Below are 18,504 nucleotides of genomic sequence, written 5' to 3'. Positions count from 1 at the left end.
TGTTGCCCAGGCATCTTGCTGAGCTTTGTCCATGTCAAATTTTACATAGTTTTCCGCCCGGGGAAACAGGGCATCCGTGACCGGTAGGATGCACCTGTGGGTTGTGGCCTGCTCGAACCCTAGAATGATCCCGAGGTGTAAAGGTTCACAGTTGCGGTGATCTTGACAGCCACCAGGAGTGGATGTTCTCCTTCTCCATGTGGCGCCAAACCTGCGAGGACATGGGACAGATGTCGCACCGTCTCCTTGTTGAGGCGGAGCTTCCTGCAGCACGCACTGTCCGTCATCTGCTTGAATGACCAGCAAGGCCTGTACATCCTGAGCCGTCGTGGACCTCCCCCTCTGGGTGCCACCCTGGCCTAATGGGTGGCCGGGTCCTCGGGTGGGGTCGGCACATAGGCCGTCGCCTCGAGCCTCTGCAAACGATGCTGCTGCCGTTGTCTCCGGCGTCTGGCTTGCCGGCCTAGCAGCAGCACCACTAGGGCAAGTTCTGGATCCAAAATCCCTGCCATAGCGTTCAATATCTCTCAGGCATTGGATGGGCAGGCACTCTTTACCAGGTTGGAGGGGTCAGTCACCAGGGAGCATAGGTTTAAGGTCTGTGGGGCAAAGTTTAGAGGAGATGTGCGAGGCAGGTTTTTTCTGCAGAGGGTGGTGAGTGTCTGGAACGCGTTGCCAGGGGAGGTTGTGGAAGCAGATACATTAACGTTGTTCAAAAGGCACCTTGATAAACACATGGATAGGATGGGTATAGAGGGATATGACACAAGGAAGTGCTGAGGGTTTTGGTATCATGACCGGTACAGGCTTGGAGGGCAGAAGCGCCTGTTCCTGAGCTGTATTATTCTTTGTTCTTTGTTGTGAGCCATTAGGAGGATAGTGCAGAACTTCAAAAGGTCTTAGGTTGGTGGAATTAGTGGACAGACAAGTGGCAGAAGAAATTTAATGTGGAGAAATATGAATTGGTTCATTGTGGTAGGAAGATCGCAGAGATCGTTATAAATTAACAGGTACAATTCTAAAAGGGATTTAAGAGGGCTTGGAGACAGAAAATTGGGAACTACAGATCTGTTAGCCTTACATAAGTAGCTGGAGAAATGCTGGAATCTATTATAAAGAATGGATACTTGGACAGTAACAATCCGATTGGGCACAGTCAGCATGGAATTACTGTGGGAAACCATGTTTGACAAACCTGTTGGAGTTTTTTGAGGATGTTACTAACAAAATTAACAGAGGAACATTGATGGACATAGTGGGCGGAATTCTACGTTTGAGAGACTACATGCTGACACTGGGACTGAGTGGCGGGTTTCTCCGGCCCCCACACCAGTGTGACTGCCGGAGCCATTCAGGTCATTCTAATAGGTCATGTGGAACTAGTGCAATTCCAACGCACGCCAGCGTCTGATTTGCTGGGGTCGGGAATGGCACTGGAGAGCCTGACAAGCTGCATCTGCAGATGAGCACCGACTCCCCACACACTCCCAGTCCAGCCAAGATGGAGAGTGGCCCTGAGATTCACAGACGCAGAGCTTGATGCAAATCTATAGATATAAAAGCTGCCTTTTTGCAGGGGCATCAGCTCCAGCGAGACATTTTTCTCCGTCCTCCTAAAGAAGCAGCTAACACAGAAGGGGTACTCTGGAAGTTGAACAAATGTGTATATGGATTAAATGATGCATCTAGAGTCTGGTATTTTTCAGTAAGGTCAGTTTTGTTAAAGTTAGGCTGCTGCCAGTTGAAAGCAGATCCTGCAATATTTTACTGGCACTATAAAGGAAATCTTTCTGGCATTTTTATGATGCATGTCGATGATTTTTTGTGGGGAGGGACTAGTGATTTTGAAGCTTTTGTAATCTCTGGTTTGAGGAAAGAATTCAGGGTTGGAAGTCAGGCTTCCGGTGCATTTAAATATATTGGACTGGAAATTGGACAGACTAAGTTAGGGGCAACTTTACGTCAGCAATCTTATTTGGAAAGCATCACCCCAATAGCAATTAGTCGTGCCGAGTTTCACAAAAAGACGCAATGGTTTCAAAGATAGAAAAAGAGCAACTGCGAAGTTTAATTGGGAAACTGAACTGGTTAGGTAGACAGATTAGACCGGACGTGCGTTTTCATGTCTTAGAGTTGATTACAAAAATGAATGATCCCAAAGTGGAAGACATAATAAGAGCAAATAAAGCGTTGGGCAAACTAAAAATGCAGGAGTGTGTTTTGAAGTTCCCGGTTTTAGGTGACCTTAGGCACTTGAAACTCATAGTTTATAGTGTTGCGTCCTACGCAAATTTATGTGATGGGGTTTCAAGCGCAGGAGGTTTTATAATTTTCCTTTTGGGGAACAATGGTAAATGTTGCCCACTTGTGTGGGAAACAAAGAAAATAAGGAGAGTGGTAAAAAGCACTTTGGCTGCTGAGACGTTAAGTCTTGTAGAGGCGGTGGATATGGCTTTTTATATAAGTATGATATTGACAGAAATTTTGGGATTAGGGGATTTGGGTAATATACCTATTGACTGTCAGATTGACAATAAATCCCTGTGGGAAAATGTGCACTCGACAAAAAGTGTCAATGAAAAGAGGTTACGGATAGACATCGCAAGTTTGAAGCAGATGTTGGACAGAGGGGAAATAACAAAAATTAAATAGGTCGACAGGAGCTATCAACTGTCACTGTTTTACGAAAAGAGGGGCGAGTTCACAGAAACTTTTGGATATTGTTAATGAAGGGCGCTTGTTTCTGTGACTGTTTTTTTTTTTTTCTTTCTCGCCCAAACAAAAAAAAAGGGGGGGACATCATGGGGGGCTGGCGTGAATCCCGCCCCCGCCGGTTGCCGAATTCTCCGGCACCGGATATTCACCGGGGGTGGGGATCGCACCGTGCTGGTTGGCGGGCCCCCTCCGGCGATTCTCCGGCCCGCGATGGGCCGAAGTCACGCTGCTGGAATGCCTGTCCCGCCGGCGAGAATCACACCACCTCTCTTATCGGCGGGACAAGGCGGCGCGGGCGGGCTCCGGGGTCCTGGGGGGGGGCGCGGGGCGATCTGGCCCCGGGGGGGTGCCCCCACGGTGGCCTGACCTGCGACCGGGGCGCACCGATCCGCGGGCGGGCCTGTGCCGTGGGGGCACTCAAGGTGAGGGCTCGGCCCCTCAAGTTGCGGAGAATTCCGCACCTTTGGGGCGGCGCGATGCCGGACTGATTCGCGCCGTTTTTGGCGCCGGTCGTCGGACATCGTGCCGATTGCGGAGAATCCCGCCCCATGTGTGTGTTTTTGAGTTTCTTGAAATTTTGTTTTCACCTAATTATTATTTTTTCTCCAAGGAAGGGGAGACTGTTAAGTAATGGGTTAAGAGACATTAGACTCTTCATTTCTTCATTTCACAGCAACTAAAACGTCTAACACCCCCCCCCCCCCCTCCCCCCCAAAGCGGCCCCCACCAGGCGGACCGGCAGGCAGTGCTGGGTGAGGATGGGCAACCCACCAGGCCAGTCAGGGTGACCAGCCCCACCACCGTGCCCCAGGCACCACCCCGTCCACACTCCCGTAACTCACCCCCCCTCCTCGAGGGTGACCGAACCCCACCTGCCGGCACTCTGCAAGCACCCCACCCTGCACCACATGCCAACGCTCAAACTGCCTGCCATGGCCGTGTGCCCTGCACACACAGGCCACTAGCTGCGGACACCCTGTGCTGCCCAGATCCGAGAGTCTCACGGTGCATTACCTATCCCTCCAGCAGAAGGCTGCTCAAAACCTACGGGAGTTGGAGAAGACCTGAGGGGGCCCACTGGACCTACGACCCCATACCATCGCAGAGCTGAGGGCAATGGACGGTGGGGTGGGAGAGCGGGTCATTCTCTCCCCCAGCCAGCGGCATAACAGCCCACTGTTACGCCTTTGGAGACTTCTCTTACCCTCCTCTCTCTCCCTCAGCAGCCATGGCACCCGGTCCCCCTTTTCCCCTTTTAAATACCACAAGTGAACCGCGCTGTCGTCACCTGCGCCTTGTGGAGGCGGAACATTGCGGGAGACCGGAGACTACTGGGTCAGTCTCGTCAATGATATGTTAACGAGCCCCTGTCGATGCACCGGAGAATGGTGCTCTGTTGGACGCCCGGCGCCACCCTCGGCTTTCGGCGGACGCCCGATTCTCCGCCCGATGGCGGATTCCGGCATTGCTGGACAGAGAATCCCGCCCAGTATATTTGAATTTTCAAAAGACTTTGGATTAAATCCCTACAAGTAGTAGATTAGCAAAATCAACGGACATGGAATAGGAGGCAATGGGCAGCATGGTAGCACAGTGGTTAGCACTGTTGCTTCGCAGCTCCAGGGTCCGAGGTTCGATTTCTGGCTTGGGTCACTGTCTGTGCAGAGTCTGCATGTTCTCCCCGTGTCTGCGAGGGTTTCCTCCGGGTGCTCCGGTTTCCTCCCAGAAGTCCCGAAAGACGCGCTGTTAGGTGAATTGGACATTCTGAATTCTCCCTCAGTGTACCCAAACAGGCGCCGGAATGTGGTGACTAGGGGATTTTCACAGTAACTTCATTGCAGTGGTAATGTAAGCCTACTTGAGACACTAATAAAGATTATTATTATTATACTAGCATGCATTCCAGATTGGTTTACAGGCAGAAAACAGAGAGTAGGAATAAACGGGTCATTTGTGCATTAGCAGGCTGTGGTTAGTGGGGTACTGCAAGGATCAGTACTTGGGCCCTAGCTGTTCACAATATATCAGTGATTTGGATATGGGAACCAAATGTAATATTTCCAAGTTGTTTTGAGGACGATGTAAAATGGCTACATGAGGATTTGAACAGAGGAGGATGGAATATAATGTAGAAAAATGTAATGTCATTCACTTGGTAAAAGGAACAGATGTGCAAAGTATAACCTAAATGGTAAGAAATTAGAAATTGTCGATGTACAAATGGATCTGGATGTCCTTGTCCATAAGTCATTGAAAGCTAACATACAGGTTCAGCAAGCTGTTGGGAAGGCTAATGGAATGTCAGCCTTTATAGAATTATAGGATCCTTATAGTGCAGAAGGAGGCCATTCGGCCCATTGATTCTATACTGACGTTCCGAAGGAGCACCCCACCCAGGTCCATGCACCTGCCCCATCCCCGCAACCCCACCTAACCTTTGGACCCTAAGGGGCAATTTAGCATGGCCAATCCATCTTTGGATTGTGGGAGGAAAACAGAGCACCCGGAGGAAACCCACACAGAATCGGGGAGAAATGGCTCCTTCTGCATTGTTGGGATCCTATGATTCTATGATTAGGATGCAGATGAGGAAATTCAGTTACGGCGAGACATAGGAACATAGGAATTAGGAGCAAAAGTCGGCAATTCAGCCCCTCGAGCCTGCTCCGCTATTCAATCAGATCCTGGTTGATCTCTTCCTGGTCTCAAATCCACCTTCCCACCTGTTGCTCATTTCCCTTTAACCATTTTGAAATCAGTAATATATCTATCTCTTTGAAATCCTTTAATGACTCAGATTCTACCATACTATGGGTCAGCGAGTTCCACAAATTCACCACTGAGTTCCTCCTCATCTCATTTCTAAATCTACCGCCTCTCAACCTATATCTGTGACCTTTCGTCTGGATTGTCCCACAAAGGGGAACATTTGGTCTACGTTTACTTTATCAATCCCTTTTAATATTTTATACATCTCAGTCAGATCCCCTCTTATCCTTCTAAACTCCAGCGTGTATAAGCCAGAAATGTTTAATCTCTCCTCATACGTCAACCCTTTCATCCCCAGAATCAGTCTGGTGAACCTCCTCTGAACTGCCTCCAATGCCACCACATCCTTCCTCAAATAAGGAGACCAAAACTGGACACAATACTCCAGATGTGATCCCACCAACACCCCATACAATTGCAACAACACTTCTCTACTTTTATACTCCAGTCCCTTTGCAATAAACGCTAACATTCCATTTGCTTTTCTAATTACATGCTGTACCTGCACACAGACTTTCTGCGATTCCTGAACAAAGACACCCAGGTCCCTCTGCACAGACACATTTTGAATCTACTTTCCATTTAGATAATAATTTGCCTTTCTATTTTTTCAGCCAAAATGGATAACCTCACACTTATCCACATTAAACTCCACCTGCCAAATTTTGGCCCATCCTCTTAACCTATCTTTATCCATTGGTAAACGCTTCATCTCCTCTTCACTGCCTGCTTTTCCAACTATTTTAGTATCATCCGCAAAGTTTTCTATGTTACACTCTGTCCCTGCTTGCAGATCATTTATATAAATTGTAAGCAGTTGAGGTATGAAGACTGACCCATGCAGCACCCCGCTAGTTGCAGTTCGCCAGTCAGAGAAAGACCCATTTATCCCGACTCTAGGGTGCAGGCCATCAAGTCCCGGAGACTTAACAGCCTTTGCTCCCATCAGTTTATTCAATACCGTCTCCCTAGTGATGGTTATTGCACCAAGTTCCTCAGCAATTTTTGGAAATATTTTATTATCCTCGACCATGAAGACAGAAGCAAAATATTGATTCAGTGCCTCCGCCATCTCTGTTTTCCCCATTATTACCTCACCACTATCGTCCTCTAAAGGGCCATTATTTACTTTGGTATCAGTGTTTATATTTTCTACTACTTACTACATAGTTCATCTTAGCTCTTTTGATTTTACCTTTAGTAGCTTTTGCTGAAGCTCCCAATCCTCCAGCTTACCACTAGTTTTTTGCCTTTATGTCTTCCTTAACTTCCTTGTTCAGCCATGGAACGTTTTTCTCCCTTTTACAATTCCTTTCGGGAATATACTTTAATTGAGAGGTGTTTAATATCTCCTAAACATCCGCCATTGTTCCTCAACTGTCCTGCCCTCAATTATCTGTGCCCAGCCTACTTGGGCCAACTATTTCCTCAGGCCTGTATAATTACCGCTGCCCAACGCTAAAACTCTAGTATGGCACTCTGTCTTCTCTTGCTCAATCTGAATTTGCTGGGATCACTCCTTCCAAGAGGCTCCTTAACGACAAGACTATTTATCAACCCTTCTTCGTTACATAATTCTAAATCTAAAACAGCCTGCTCCCTGGTTGGCTCCATAACATATTGCTCTAAGAAACAATCCTTCATGCACTCTATGAAATCTCCCTCGGGGTTATCCTTGCGAATTTGATTAATCCAGTCAATGTGCATGTTAAAATTACCATGATTCCCGTTGTGCCCTTCTCACCAAGCCCTCATTATTTCTTGGTTTATACTATGTTCCACTTGGAAGCATTGCTCGGGGGCCTGTAAATTATTCCTATCAAGGAGTTTTTTCCCTTATTTTTTATTTCCTCTCATCGATTCAACATTTCGGCCCTTAGTGCCAATATAATTTCTTAATACCTCTCCTGATCCATCCTGTCTATCCTTTTGGAATACTGAGTACCCTTGGACATTCAACTCCCAGTCCCGGTCCCCCTGCAACCATGTTTCAATAATCCCCACCAAATCATACCCATTTGTCTCTATTTGTGCCGTGAGATCATTGACTTTATTCCAAATACTGGGTACATTTAGGGGTAAGGTTTTTAAATATATCCGACTGATTTGTCTTTCCCTTGCAGGATTGTCTTGTGCACTGTGCTTTTCACACATTCTGACCTCCTTTATTCACCTCTGATAACACTCAGCCTCATCCCCAACTTTTAGTCCCACAGTCTCCTTACATTTTGATCTTCTAGATTACCTTTCCCCTCCGCAGTGGTTAGAATGGGCCTGCCTGTTCATCTCGACCTCCTCACACGCTGACCTGCTGCTTTGCTTCCCATTCACCATTATACTTCTTGTAGTTTTACCATTAGTTCCAGTCACAAAGTCAGGAGATAGATTGGAAAAGTTGAGACTGTTCCCTCTGGAGAAGAAACTGTTGAAAGGAGATTTAATTTAAATAACTTAATAAAATCCTGAAGGACCCGGACAGACTACACAAAGAGAAACTGTTCCCATGGGTGAAAGAATTGTGAACCAGAGGGCACACATTTAAAGTAATTGGCTAAAGAAGCAATGGCGATTTGAGGAAAAGCTTTTTCATGCAACAAGTGGTTAGGATTTGGAATGCGACGTCGCAAGAGCGGTGGAGGAAGAGTCAATTCAGGCCTTTAAAAGGCAATTGGATTTTTATCTGATGGTGAAAGATTTGCAGGGTTACCGGGAAAAGGCAGGGGAGTGGCACGAGGTGAACTGCTCCTTCAGAGACCCAGCATGTTATAAGGGGCTGAATGGACTCCTTCTGTGCTGTAATCTTTCTATGATTCTGTGAACTGCCTCCATGGGCAACCAGTTAGCCGATGTTATCGGGTTAGTTTTATGGCAACCTAATTGCCCACCCAACCAAAACCTCCGAGTTAGAATCACCACGCACAACTTGTCAAATGCTTATAATGTGTTAATGTTTAAATTGAATATTTGGCTTTTTTATCAAAGTGTATGGACTACCTTGAAACAGTCCATTAGTTTGTTTGTATCGGGAGTGGAAATGTTGCAGTTCTATGTATAGCTTTTGCACTTGAACAGAAGACCATGAACCCCAGCTGCTTACTGATTTATTCTAAATCTGTAAAACTTATTTTTTCAGATGTTTGGAAACTGGACATATGGAACCCTAGTTTTCACAGTATTGGTATTTACAGTAACTCTTAAGGTAAGCTTGCTTTTAATCACTTCCACAGAGCCTGAAAACATAGAAGATCATCAGAATTAGGAGCAGGAGTCGTCAATTTGGCCCATTGAGGCAGCTCTGCTCGTCAGTAAGGTCATAGCTGACCTGATTGTGGCCTTAACTCTACTTTCCTCCCTGTCCCACATCTCCCTTGCAGATCAAAAATGTGTCCAACTCATCTTTGAATATGTTTGATGGCCTTGCCTCCACTGCTGTGTGGGGAAGAGAATTCCACAGATCAATAACCCCCTCAGAGAAGAAATTCTTCCTCATTTCCATCTTAAATGGAAGACCCTTTTATAATCTGTGCCCCTAGTTCAAGATTCCCCGAAGGGAAAACAGCTTCTCAGCAACTACCCTGTCAAAACCCCTCTGAATCTTCAAAATCCCAACGAGTAAAGGCCCAACCTGCTCAACTGTTCCTCATAAAACAACCTTTTTATCCCGGGAATCAGCCTGCTGAACTTTCTCCCACCTGCTTCCAGCAGCAGTATATTCCTCCTGAATTGAATAGACCAACACAGCGCACTAAGGGTAGAATTTTACATCTGCCAGTCGGGCGTGTACCTGACCCAGACGTGCAGTAAATGGCCCGTGATATGTTGGGCGCGTATCTTGACGTCATCGCACACTTGTACGATATTTCAGTCAATGGGCGGATTGGCTGCGTGCCCACTGACAATTATCCAGTTTCTTCATGGGAGTAAATCCCCAGTTGACCAAGATTTTACCTTCCCCGAATCACAGGAAGCATGGGCAGATGGCCCAACCGTTTTTCAACTTTTCCCGATGCAGGGGCGGGATAAAAGGATTGGAGCTAGATGAAGAGTTGGGAGTTTCAGGGAGAGAGTTGAGTTTGTGTTTTATGGTTTTGAGAGTGATTTCTGTGTTGGGCTCAGCACAGTGTGGGGCTCTCTGGACATTGCTGTCCTCTGACACCAGGGATTTGGTTTCCTCTATCTCCTTTTGTGCAAAGGTCTATCTGCAGAGCCACAGATGGGTATTGATTACACAGCAGGGAGCCCCTCTTCCTCTGAAAAAGATGGGAGTAAAGAGGGAGGAGACCTGGTGATCATAATCATCTCAGCCGGGCTGAGTGGGCCGGGGGATTTGCCGCCATTGCAGATGTCCCTGGCATCCAGGGTGCAGATTGCGCCCATGTAGTCACCAAGGTACCAGCTGGCTAGCCAGGCGCATTTGTGAGCAGGAAAGGTTGCCACTCAATAAAAGTTCCGATGGTCTGTGACCACAGGACCCAGATTCTGTAGATCTGTGCAAGATACCTGGGCAGCTCTCATGATGCCCACGTATTGTGGCATTCACAACTGCCAAGCTCTTCACTGCTTCCGCTCGCCTCCAAGGGTAGCTCATTGGTGACAAGGGTTTCTGTTGAAAAGGTGGCTGATGACACCTGTCAGGCGCTTGAGGACAGAAGCAGAGGAGAGGTACAATCGCTGCCCTGTATCCATAAGGACGATGATAGAGAGGACGATTGGGCTGCTGAAGATAAGGGTCCGATGCCTGGACAGATCCGGACAGTATCCACCTGAGCGACTGTCGGTCATCGTAGTTATCTGCTGCGGTCCTCTTGCTCTCCCCAGGGGTGAACCACTGGAGCAAAAGGACAATGTGGCTGATGAATCTGGATAAGAAGAGGACATTGAAGCTGACTTGGATGCAGATCCCAGGAAGCCAGAAGGCGAGGACAAACAGGCTAACATCAGAAACTTTCGGGGGGAGGAGGGCCAAGGGGGCACTGATGTTTTCATAGATTATCATAGAATTTACAGTGCAGAAGGAGGCCATTCGGCCCATCGAGTCTGCACCGGCTCTTGGAAAGAGCACCCTACCCAAGGTCAACACCTCCACCCTGTCCCCATAACCCAGTAACCCCACCCAACACTAAGGGCAATTTATCATGGCCAATCCACCTAACCTGCACATCTTTGGACTGTGGGAGGAAACCGGAGCACCCGGAGGAAACCCACGCACACACTGGGAGGATGTGCAGACTCCGCACAGACAGTGACACAAGCCGGAATCGAACCTGAGACCCTGGAGCTGTGAAGCAATTGTGCTATCCACAATGCTACCGTGCACAATTAAAGTGAGCTATAAAGAACAATGCAGCATAGGAGCAGGCCCTTCGGCCCTCAAAGCCTGTACTGGTCATGGTACCACCCTTGGCCAAAACCCTCAGCACTTCCTTGTACCATATCCCTCTATACCCATCCTATCCATGTGTTTGTCAAGATGCCTTTTGAGCGCCGTTAATGCATCAGCTTCCACAACCTCCCCTGGCTGCGTGTTCCAGGCACTCACCACCCTCTGCGTAAAACAGCTGCCTCGCACATCTCCTCTAAACCTTGCCCCATGGACCTTAAACCTATCCCCCTGGTGCCTGAACCCTCCACCCTGGGAAGAGTGCCTGCCCATCCATTCTATCCATGCCTCTCATAATCTTGTAGATCTCTATCAGGTCACCCCTCAACCACCGTCTTTCTAATGAAAACAGTCCGAGTCTATTCAGCCCCTACGCACACCTAACACCCTCCAGACCAGGTAACATCCTGGTAAACCTCCTCTGCACCCTCTCCAAAGCCTCCACATCCTATTCGTAGTGTGGCAACCAGAATTGTGCGCAATATTCCAAGTGCGGCCTTACCAAAGTTCAATACAACTGTAGCGTAACTGCCCAGTTTTTATACCTGATGCCCCGTCCAATGAAGGCAAGCATTCTTGACTACCTTGTCCACTTGTGTTGCCATCTTCAAAGATCTGTGGACATGCATGCCCAGATCGCTCTGACGTTCTATATTCGTAAGAGTTTTGCCATTCACTATATATTTCCCCTCTGTTAGACCTACCAAATGCATTACCTCACATTTGTCCGATTAAACTTGTTTGCAATTTCTCTGCCCAAGTCTCCAACCTATCCATGTCTTGCTGTTTCCTCTGACAATCCCTTTCGAAATGGTAGCCCGATCTCTGAAGAGCTGGTCTGGCCAGTGAATCCAGCTCCCAACTGATGGAAAATAATTCTAAGTCTGGGCTAGCCAGTGAGAAACTCCCCAAGGCCAAAAAAAGTGACCGAGTGCGATGAAACTAAATGGGAACAAAGTCCCACAGCGAGCAGATTTAGCCGCTTGTTCCCAGACGCTCGCAGCGCTGAGAAAGACAGCGCTTTCGAACGGCATTCGGTTTAGATTGGGGGCCTCAGCGGGGAATTTGCGGCCGAGCCGCACATAGCCCTGCGTTCTGCACTGAGGAGATCCACTCACCGCAACTCCTCAGTGTAACGAAAGATCGGGACGCCATTTAAAAGTAGCATTCCGATCTCCTGGAGCCCTTTTCGCAACCCCAGACCCCTGCCCCTCGAGCCCTAACTCACTATGAGGGGTTCCTGGAGCCTACCTCACCCCCAATCACCTGCGCAAGGCACCCCCAACCCGATTGACATTGTGACAAATGCCAGCTTGGCACCTTGGCAGTGTCCCTGCCAGGTTGGTGGTACCAGCAGTGTCAGCTTACCACCCTCGGGGCCTCTGATCCCCTGGGAGACCCCCACAGTGCCGTTCCATCCGGTCCCCGTTTGTGCAATCCAGTACTCAATTGCACTTGCCCGAGCTCTCCGAGGCAAAGGGGACAGATCCCTGTGCCTCGGGAAACTGCATGTTAGAGTGAGACTAGCTGTCTTGTTCTAATATGCTGATTTGCTTGTGGGCGATATTTACATGGCGTTAGATCTTGCGAGCCAGGTAGATCCCGGGAGCGGGGTCTGCAGGCAGCGATTAATCATGTTGCGTCAGGGTGCGTTGCCTTTCGGGCGCAGCATGGCCGCCCGATTGCGCCTGTGTCAGATGGGGTGGGGAACCTGCCGACAGAGCTGGGGGGGGGGACACTCCCAGCAAAACCTGCCACAAATGACGCCTAGAAACATTTCCATTATTTTGCACCCTATGAGTGCAAGCTAGTGAGGTATATAAAAATAGACAATAAGAGTTTTTTAAAGCACATTAAAAGGAAGAGAGAAGTAAAAGAAAGTATTGACCCCTTAGAGAATAAAACTGGGGAAGTATTTATGGGGAACAAGGAAATGGCAAAGGAGTTAAACAGATATTTTGCATCAGTCGTTACTGTCGACAGAGGATACTACAAGCATCCCAGAAATAGTAAAATATACAGGGGAGGAATTAAATGCAGTCATCATCACCTGAGAATTTTATGCAAACCAATGTGGTTAAAGGCTGACAGGTCTGATGGTCAAAAGGCTGATGGTTTGCACCCCATGATCTTAAAGGAGGTAGCTACAGAGCTTGTGGATGTATTGGTAGTCGTTTTCCAAAACGTCTTGGATTCTGGAACTGTGCCAAAGGATTGGAAAACTGCCAATGTGGTACCCTTGTTCATAAAGGGAAGCACGCAAAATACATGAAACTACAGGCCAGTTAGTCTAACTTCAGTTATTGGAAACATATTAGAATCGATTATTAAAGAGAGAATAGATAGCAGTGCATTTGGGGAAAGTCATAATATGATCAAGGAGAGTCAGCAAGGTTTCAGGAAAGGGAATCACGCCTGACAAATTTCCTGGAGTTCTTTGAGGTGGTATCAGCCAGAGTAGATAGAGGAGAACCCGGCAATGTTGTATATTTAGATTTTCAAAAGACATTTGCTAAGATGCCACACAAAATGCTACACATCAAGATAGGAGCTCAAGGAGTTGGAGGTCAGATTCTGCCATGGATAGAGAATTGGCTAACTAACGGGAAGCAGCTGTTAGTGATGAGGGGGTCTTTCTCAAGTTGGAGGTCTGTAACCAGTGGAGAACCACAGGAATCAGTGCTGGGACCACAACTTTTCACAATGATTTGGTGGAATGAACAGAGTGAACTGTGGCCAGATTTGGAGATGACACAATGGTGGGAGGGAAGGCAGATTCTACGGAGGATATAAATAGTTTACAGGTTACGTGAGTGGGCCTAAATTTGAAAACAATAATTCAATGTGGGAAAATATGAGATTGTTCATGTTGGAAGAAAGAATGAGAAGGCGGTTTATTATTTAAATGGAGAGAGTCTGCAGAAAGCTGTGGCACAAAAAGCCTTGGGGATCCTTGTTCATGAAACCCAGAGAACTAGCATCCAGGTGTAGTAGGTAATAGGGAAGTAATGGAGAGCTGTATAATAAAAGTAAAGAAGTGTTGCTGCAACTGTACAAGGTACTAGTGAGGCCACATTTACAATACTGTGTACAGTTTTGGTCGCCTTCTCTAACCAGCAATGGTGGCCTTCCTGCTGGTCGTCACAGCCCTGGGGGAATGCCATGCGGCTGTACGAGCTGCTCGAGGAGTAGGGCCATGCAGTAGTGAAGTGTGCCCGAGAGGAACAGGAGGCAGCCGGTAACCGAGTGTGCCGCAGAGAAACAGGAGGCAGCCGGCAACGGAGTGTGCCCCAGAGGAACAGGAGGCAGCAGGTAACCGAGTGTGCCCCAGAGAAACAGGAGGCAGCCGGTAACCGAGTATGCCCCAGAGGAACAGGAGGCAGCCAGTAACCGAGTGTGCCGCAGAGAAACGGAGGCAGCCGGTAACCGAGTGTGCCCCAGAGGTGCCCCAGAGGAACAGGAGAGGATGGAGACCCAGGCGCCAACATGCCGAGGAGGAGGAGATGCAAAGGAGGTGCACAAGGCCTTGTGTACCGGCACTGCCTGTCATTCGAGGTCCTACCAGACTGGGCATGCCGTCGGAGACTCCGGCTGAGCAGGGGGACAGTGCGACATACCTGGCAGATCATGGCGCACCTGGCACCACGGGGGTATGAGGGAGGACACCTGCTCCCCGTGGCCATCAAGGTGAAGGTCGCCGTGAATTTATACGCCAAGGGGTCCTTCCAGGCGCTGAGTGGGGACCTGTCCGGGATCTCTCCGAGCTCGGTGCATAGGTGCACCTACGCCATCATGGCCGGGATTCACGCCCAAGTTCTGACGCCGGCGTCAAAAGCAAGGCGAACGACTCCGGCATCGAGGCCGGCAAAAGTGCGCATATTCTGTGCCACGGAAGGGGACGTCACTAACGCTGCGCCACATCGCGGTTAAATGGACGGCATCAACAGAGACACAGGGCAACGTGGGAAGCTGGCTGCCCGCACTGCAGCGCAGAGGTTCCAGGAGCAGCATATCGAGGCACTCCTGGACGCCGTGGAGCAAAGGAGGGAGGCTCTGGAACCCGGGACACGGCCGTAGGGTCGCAGTCAACACCAGCCAGCGCTTGTGGAGGGAGGTGGGAGAAGCTGTCAGCGCCGTGGGGATAAATTCCGGGACAGGTAGCCAGTGCCACAAGAAGGTCAATGACCTCGTCGGGGCAACCAGGGTAAGTACCCCCCACTGTGCCTATGGCACCAACCCCCCACACATGTGGCACTGCCCCCCATCCGCATGATGGGCGGTACAGCCCCAGCTGAGACCCACATGGCTGCACCCACCCATGCAAGCTGCATTGGCAGGATGGCCTGTGATCCTATGCCAACAGAGGGGGTCCACCTGAATTGCAGTCCCTTACCATTCAATCATTCATGAACAGAGGGCCCTGGACCTCGCCGGCGGACCCGAGGACCGGGAGGTTGCGGATACAGAGATTGGGGCACAGCACCAAGTGAGACCCCCTCTGCCTGCACCCCCCCCCCCCCACTCCTGCCTCCTCCCCCCATTCCTCATCCCCTCCATCCTCCCATCACCACCTTCCCCCTCCTCCCTCAGCCCCGTCCGAGTATCTAACCGTGCATGCCTTATTGTGTATTGCCGGACCACACGGCGATTCTCCCGTCCCTGAGGATGCAGACCGCCCACAGGCCATGCCAGGGCGACCACAAGCCAGGGGTTCCTACCTCCACTTGCTGAATGTGTGGTGCGCCCCAGATAATGCCTCTTCACTAAAGTGCCCAGCTGAGGTGAGTGTCTCTGGGATGATGGAGGGTGTTGGGGACAGCTGTGATAGGAAATCTGTGTCATCCCTGGATTTGAGCTCCAGGGTGTCCTGGGATGCGGGTCAATGGCTCCCATTCATGTCGGTTGTGTCCTCGGCATCTGGAGTTCAGGCTGTGGCTGGGGTTGGGGGAGGGAGATACTAGAAGGCCGCACCCCATTGCCAGCCGCTCCTGCAAGACACGACCAGATGCTTGATTGCATCGCAGACCGAGGGGGATGGGGTGTATTTGGGAGGGTGGTGTCGGGGTGCTGCGAGGGCAGTGTGCGGGTAGTGTGGGGGTTCTGGTGCATGTGAGGGTGATGTGGGAGTGGTGGTGGAGGGGGGGATAACACAGGTGCTATGGAGAGCTTCAACTCAGCGGGGTCTCACTTCCCAACCCGCTGCAGACTCAATGGGCCGAATGGCCTCCTGCTGCAGTAGGGATTCTATGATTTGGCCCAATGAGTCTGCACTGACCCTCTGAAAGGGCATCTACCTCGGCCCACTGTGCCGCCCTATCCCCATAACCCCACCTAACCTGCACATCTTTGAACTATGGGAGGAAACCGGAGCACTCTGAGGAAACCCACGCAGAAACGGGGAGAACGTGCAGACTCCACAAAGTCACCCAAGGCCGTAATTGAACTCGGGTCCCTGGTGCTGTGAGGCAGCAGTGCTAACCACTGAAGGCATGCTGTATGCCTTCTTGACCACTCTATCGACCTGCGTTGCCACCTTTAGGGTACAATGGACCTGAACTCCCAGATCTCTCTGTACATCAATTTTCCCCAAGACTCTTCCATTGACCGTATAGTCCACTCTTGAATTAGATCTTCCAAAATGCATCACCTCGCATTTACCTGGATTGAACTCCATCTGCCATTTCTCTGCCCAACTCTCAAGTCTACCTATATTTTGCTGTATTCTCTGACAGTCCTCCTCGCTAACTGCAACTCCAGCAATCTTAGTATCATCTGCAAACTTACTAATCAGACCACCTACACCTTCGTCCAGATCATTTATGTATATCACACACAACAGTGGTCCGAGCACGGGTCCCTGTGGAACACCACTAGTCACCTTTCTCCATTTTGAGACACTCCTTTCCACCACTACTCTCTGTCTCCTGTTGCCCAGCCAGTTCTTTATCCATCTAGCTAGTACACCCTGAACCCCATGCGACTTCACTTTTTCCATCAAACTGCCATGGGAAACTTTATCAAAAGTCCATGTATATGACATCTACAGCCCTTTCCTCATCAATTAACTTTGTCACTTCCTCAAAGAATTCTATTAGGTTTGTAAGACATGACCTTCCCTGCACAAAACCATGCTGCCTATCACTGATAAGTCTATTTTCTTCCAAATGTGAATAGATCCTATCCCTCAGTATCTTCTCCAACAGTTTGCTTACCACTGATGTCAAGCTCACAGGTCTATAATTCCCTGGATTATCCCTGCTACCCTTCTTTAACAAAGGGACAACAATAGCAATTCTCCAGTCCTCCGGGACCTCACCCGTGCTCAAGGATGCTGCAAAGATATCTGTTAAGGCCCCAGCTATTTCGTCCCTCACTTCCCTCAGTAACCTGGGATAGATCCCATCCGGACCTGGGGACTTGTCCACCTTAATGCCTTTTAGAATACCCAAAACTTCTCCCTCCCTTATGCCGACTTGACCTAGAGTATTTAAACATCCATCCCTAGCCTCAACATCCGTCATGTCCCTCTCCTTGGTGAATACCGATGCAAAGTACTCATTAAGAATCTCACCCATTTCCTCTGACTCCACGCATAAATTCCCTCTTTTGTCTTTGAGTGGGCCAATCCTTTCTCTAGTTACCCTCTTGCTCCTTATATACGAATAAAAGGCTTTGGGATTTTCCTTAACCCTGTTAGCCAAAGATATTTCATGACCCCTTTTAGCCCTCTTTATTGCGCGTTTGAGATTTGTCCTACTTTCCCGATATTCCTCCAAAGCTTCATCAGTTTTAAGTCGCCTAGATCTTATGTATGCTTCCTTTTTCATCTTAGCTAGTCTCAATTCCACCTGTCATCCATGATTCCCTAATCTTGCCATTTCTATCCCTCATTTTCTGGACAAGCTAGGAGAGTGGGCAATGAAATGACAAATAAAATACAATGTGGAAAAGTATGAGGTTATGCACTTTGGAAGGAGGAATCTAGGCATATACTATTTTCTAAATGGGGAAATGCTTCGGAAAGCAGAAGCGCAAAAGGACTTGGGAATCCTTGTTCACGATTCTCTTAAAGTTAATGTGCAGGTTCAGTCGGCAGTTGAGAAGGCAAATGCAATGTTAGCATTCATGTCAAGAGGGCTAGAATACAAGACCAGGGATGTACTTCCGAGGCTGTATAAGGCTCTGGTCAGACCCCATTTGGAGTGTTGTGAGCAGTTTTGGGCCTCATATCTGATTTGTTATGTTGTAGGTGTAACATAAGCGGCTTCCTTGTGGTGCACTTGACAAAGGAAGGTTCAGACGTGGAGATAACTTCAACACGTTTACTAAACTATTTACACTTCTATTACTCTGGTTTGACACTACTGCTAATCCTACTATAGCTACCCAGACTGACTAACCAGTTGCTGAAATCCACGTGGTGGGTGTAATATTGAATCAACCTTGTGTCTCTACTCACTGACTGTTTCCACTGGAAAGAGGCAGATCATGTGTGTGGTGTCCTTTATATATGGGTTGGTGTAATGCCCTCCTGTGGTCGTGTCACCTCTGTGTGTATCGTGAATGTCCATTGGTCATGTCCTATCTAACTGATCTATTGGCTGAGTGTGTGTGTGTGATGTTTCTGGTGTTCTCTCTAG

At 48.8% G+C, this 18,504-nt stretch overlaps 1 protein-coding gene across 1 annotated transcript in view; it reads left to right on the top strand.

Moving 5' to 3' along the window:
* LOC140391742 (phospholipid-transporting ATPase IH-like) overlaps positions 1-18,504 on the top strand; it is a 250,203-nt gene that overhangs the window by 165,364 nt on the left and 66,335 nt on the right. The window contains exon 27 of the mRNA XM_072476552.1: positions 8,618-8,683. Coding sequence (XP_072332653.1) covers positions 8,618-8,683 — 66 coding nt within the window. The remainder of the gene's footprint in view (positions 1-8,617; positions 8,684-18,504) is intronic.

The sequence above is a fragment of the Scyliorhinus torazame genome, chromosome 15, assembly GCF_047496885.1.
Source record: "Scyliorhinus torazame isolate Kashiwa2021f chromosome 15, sScyTor2.1, whole genome shotgun sequence".
Lineage (NCBI taxonomy): Eukaryota > Metazoa > Chordata > Chondrichthyes > Carcharhiniformes > Scyliorhinidae > Scyliorhinus > Scyliorhinus torazame.
The sequence above is the reverse complement of the archived record's forward strand: the minus strand, read 5'-3'. Positions and strand labels throughout refer to the sequence as shown.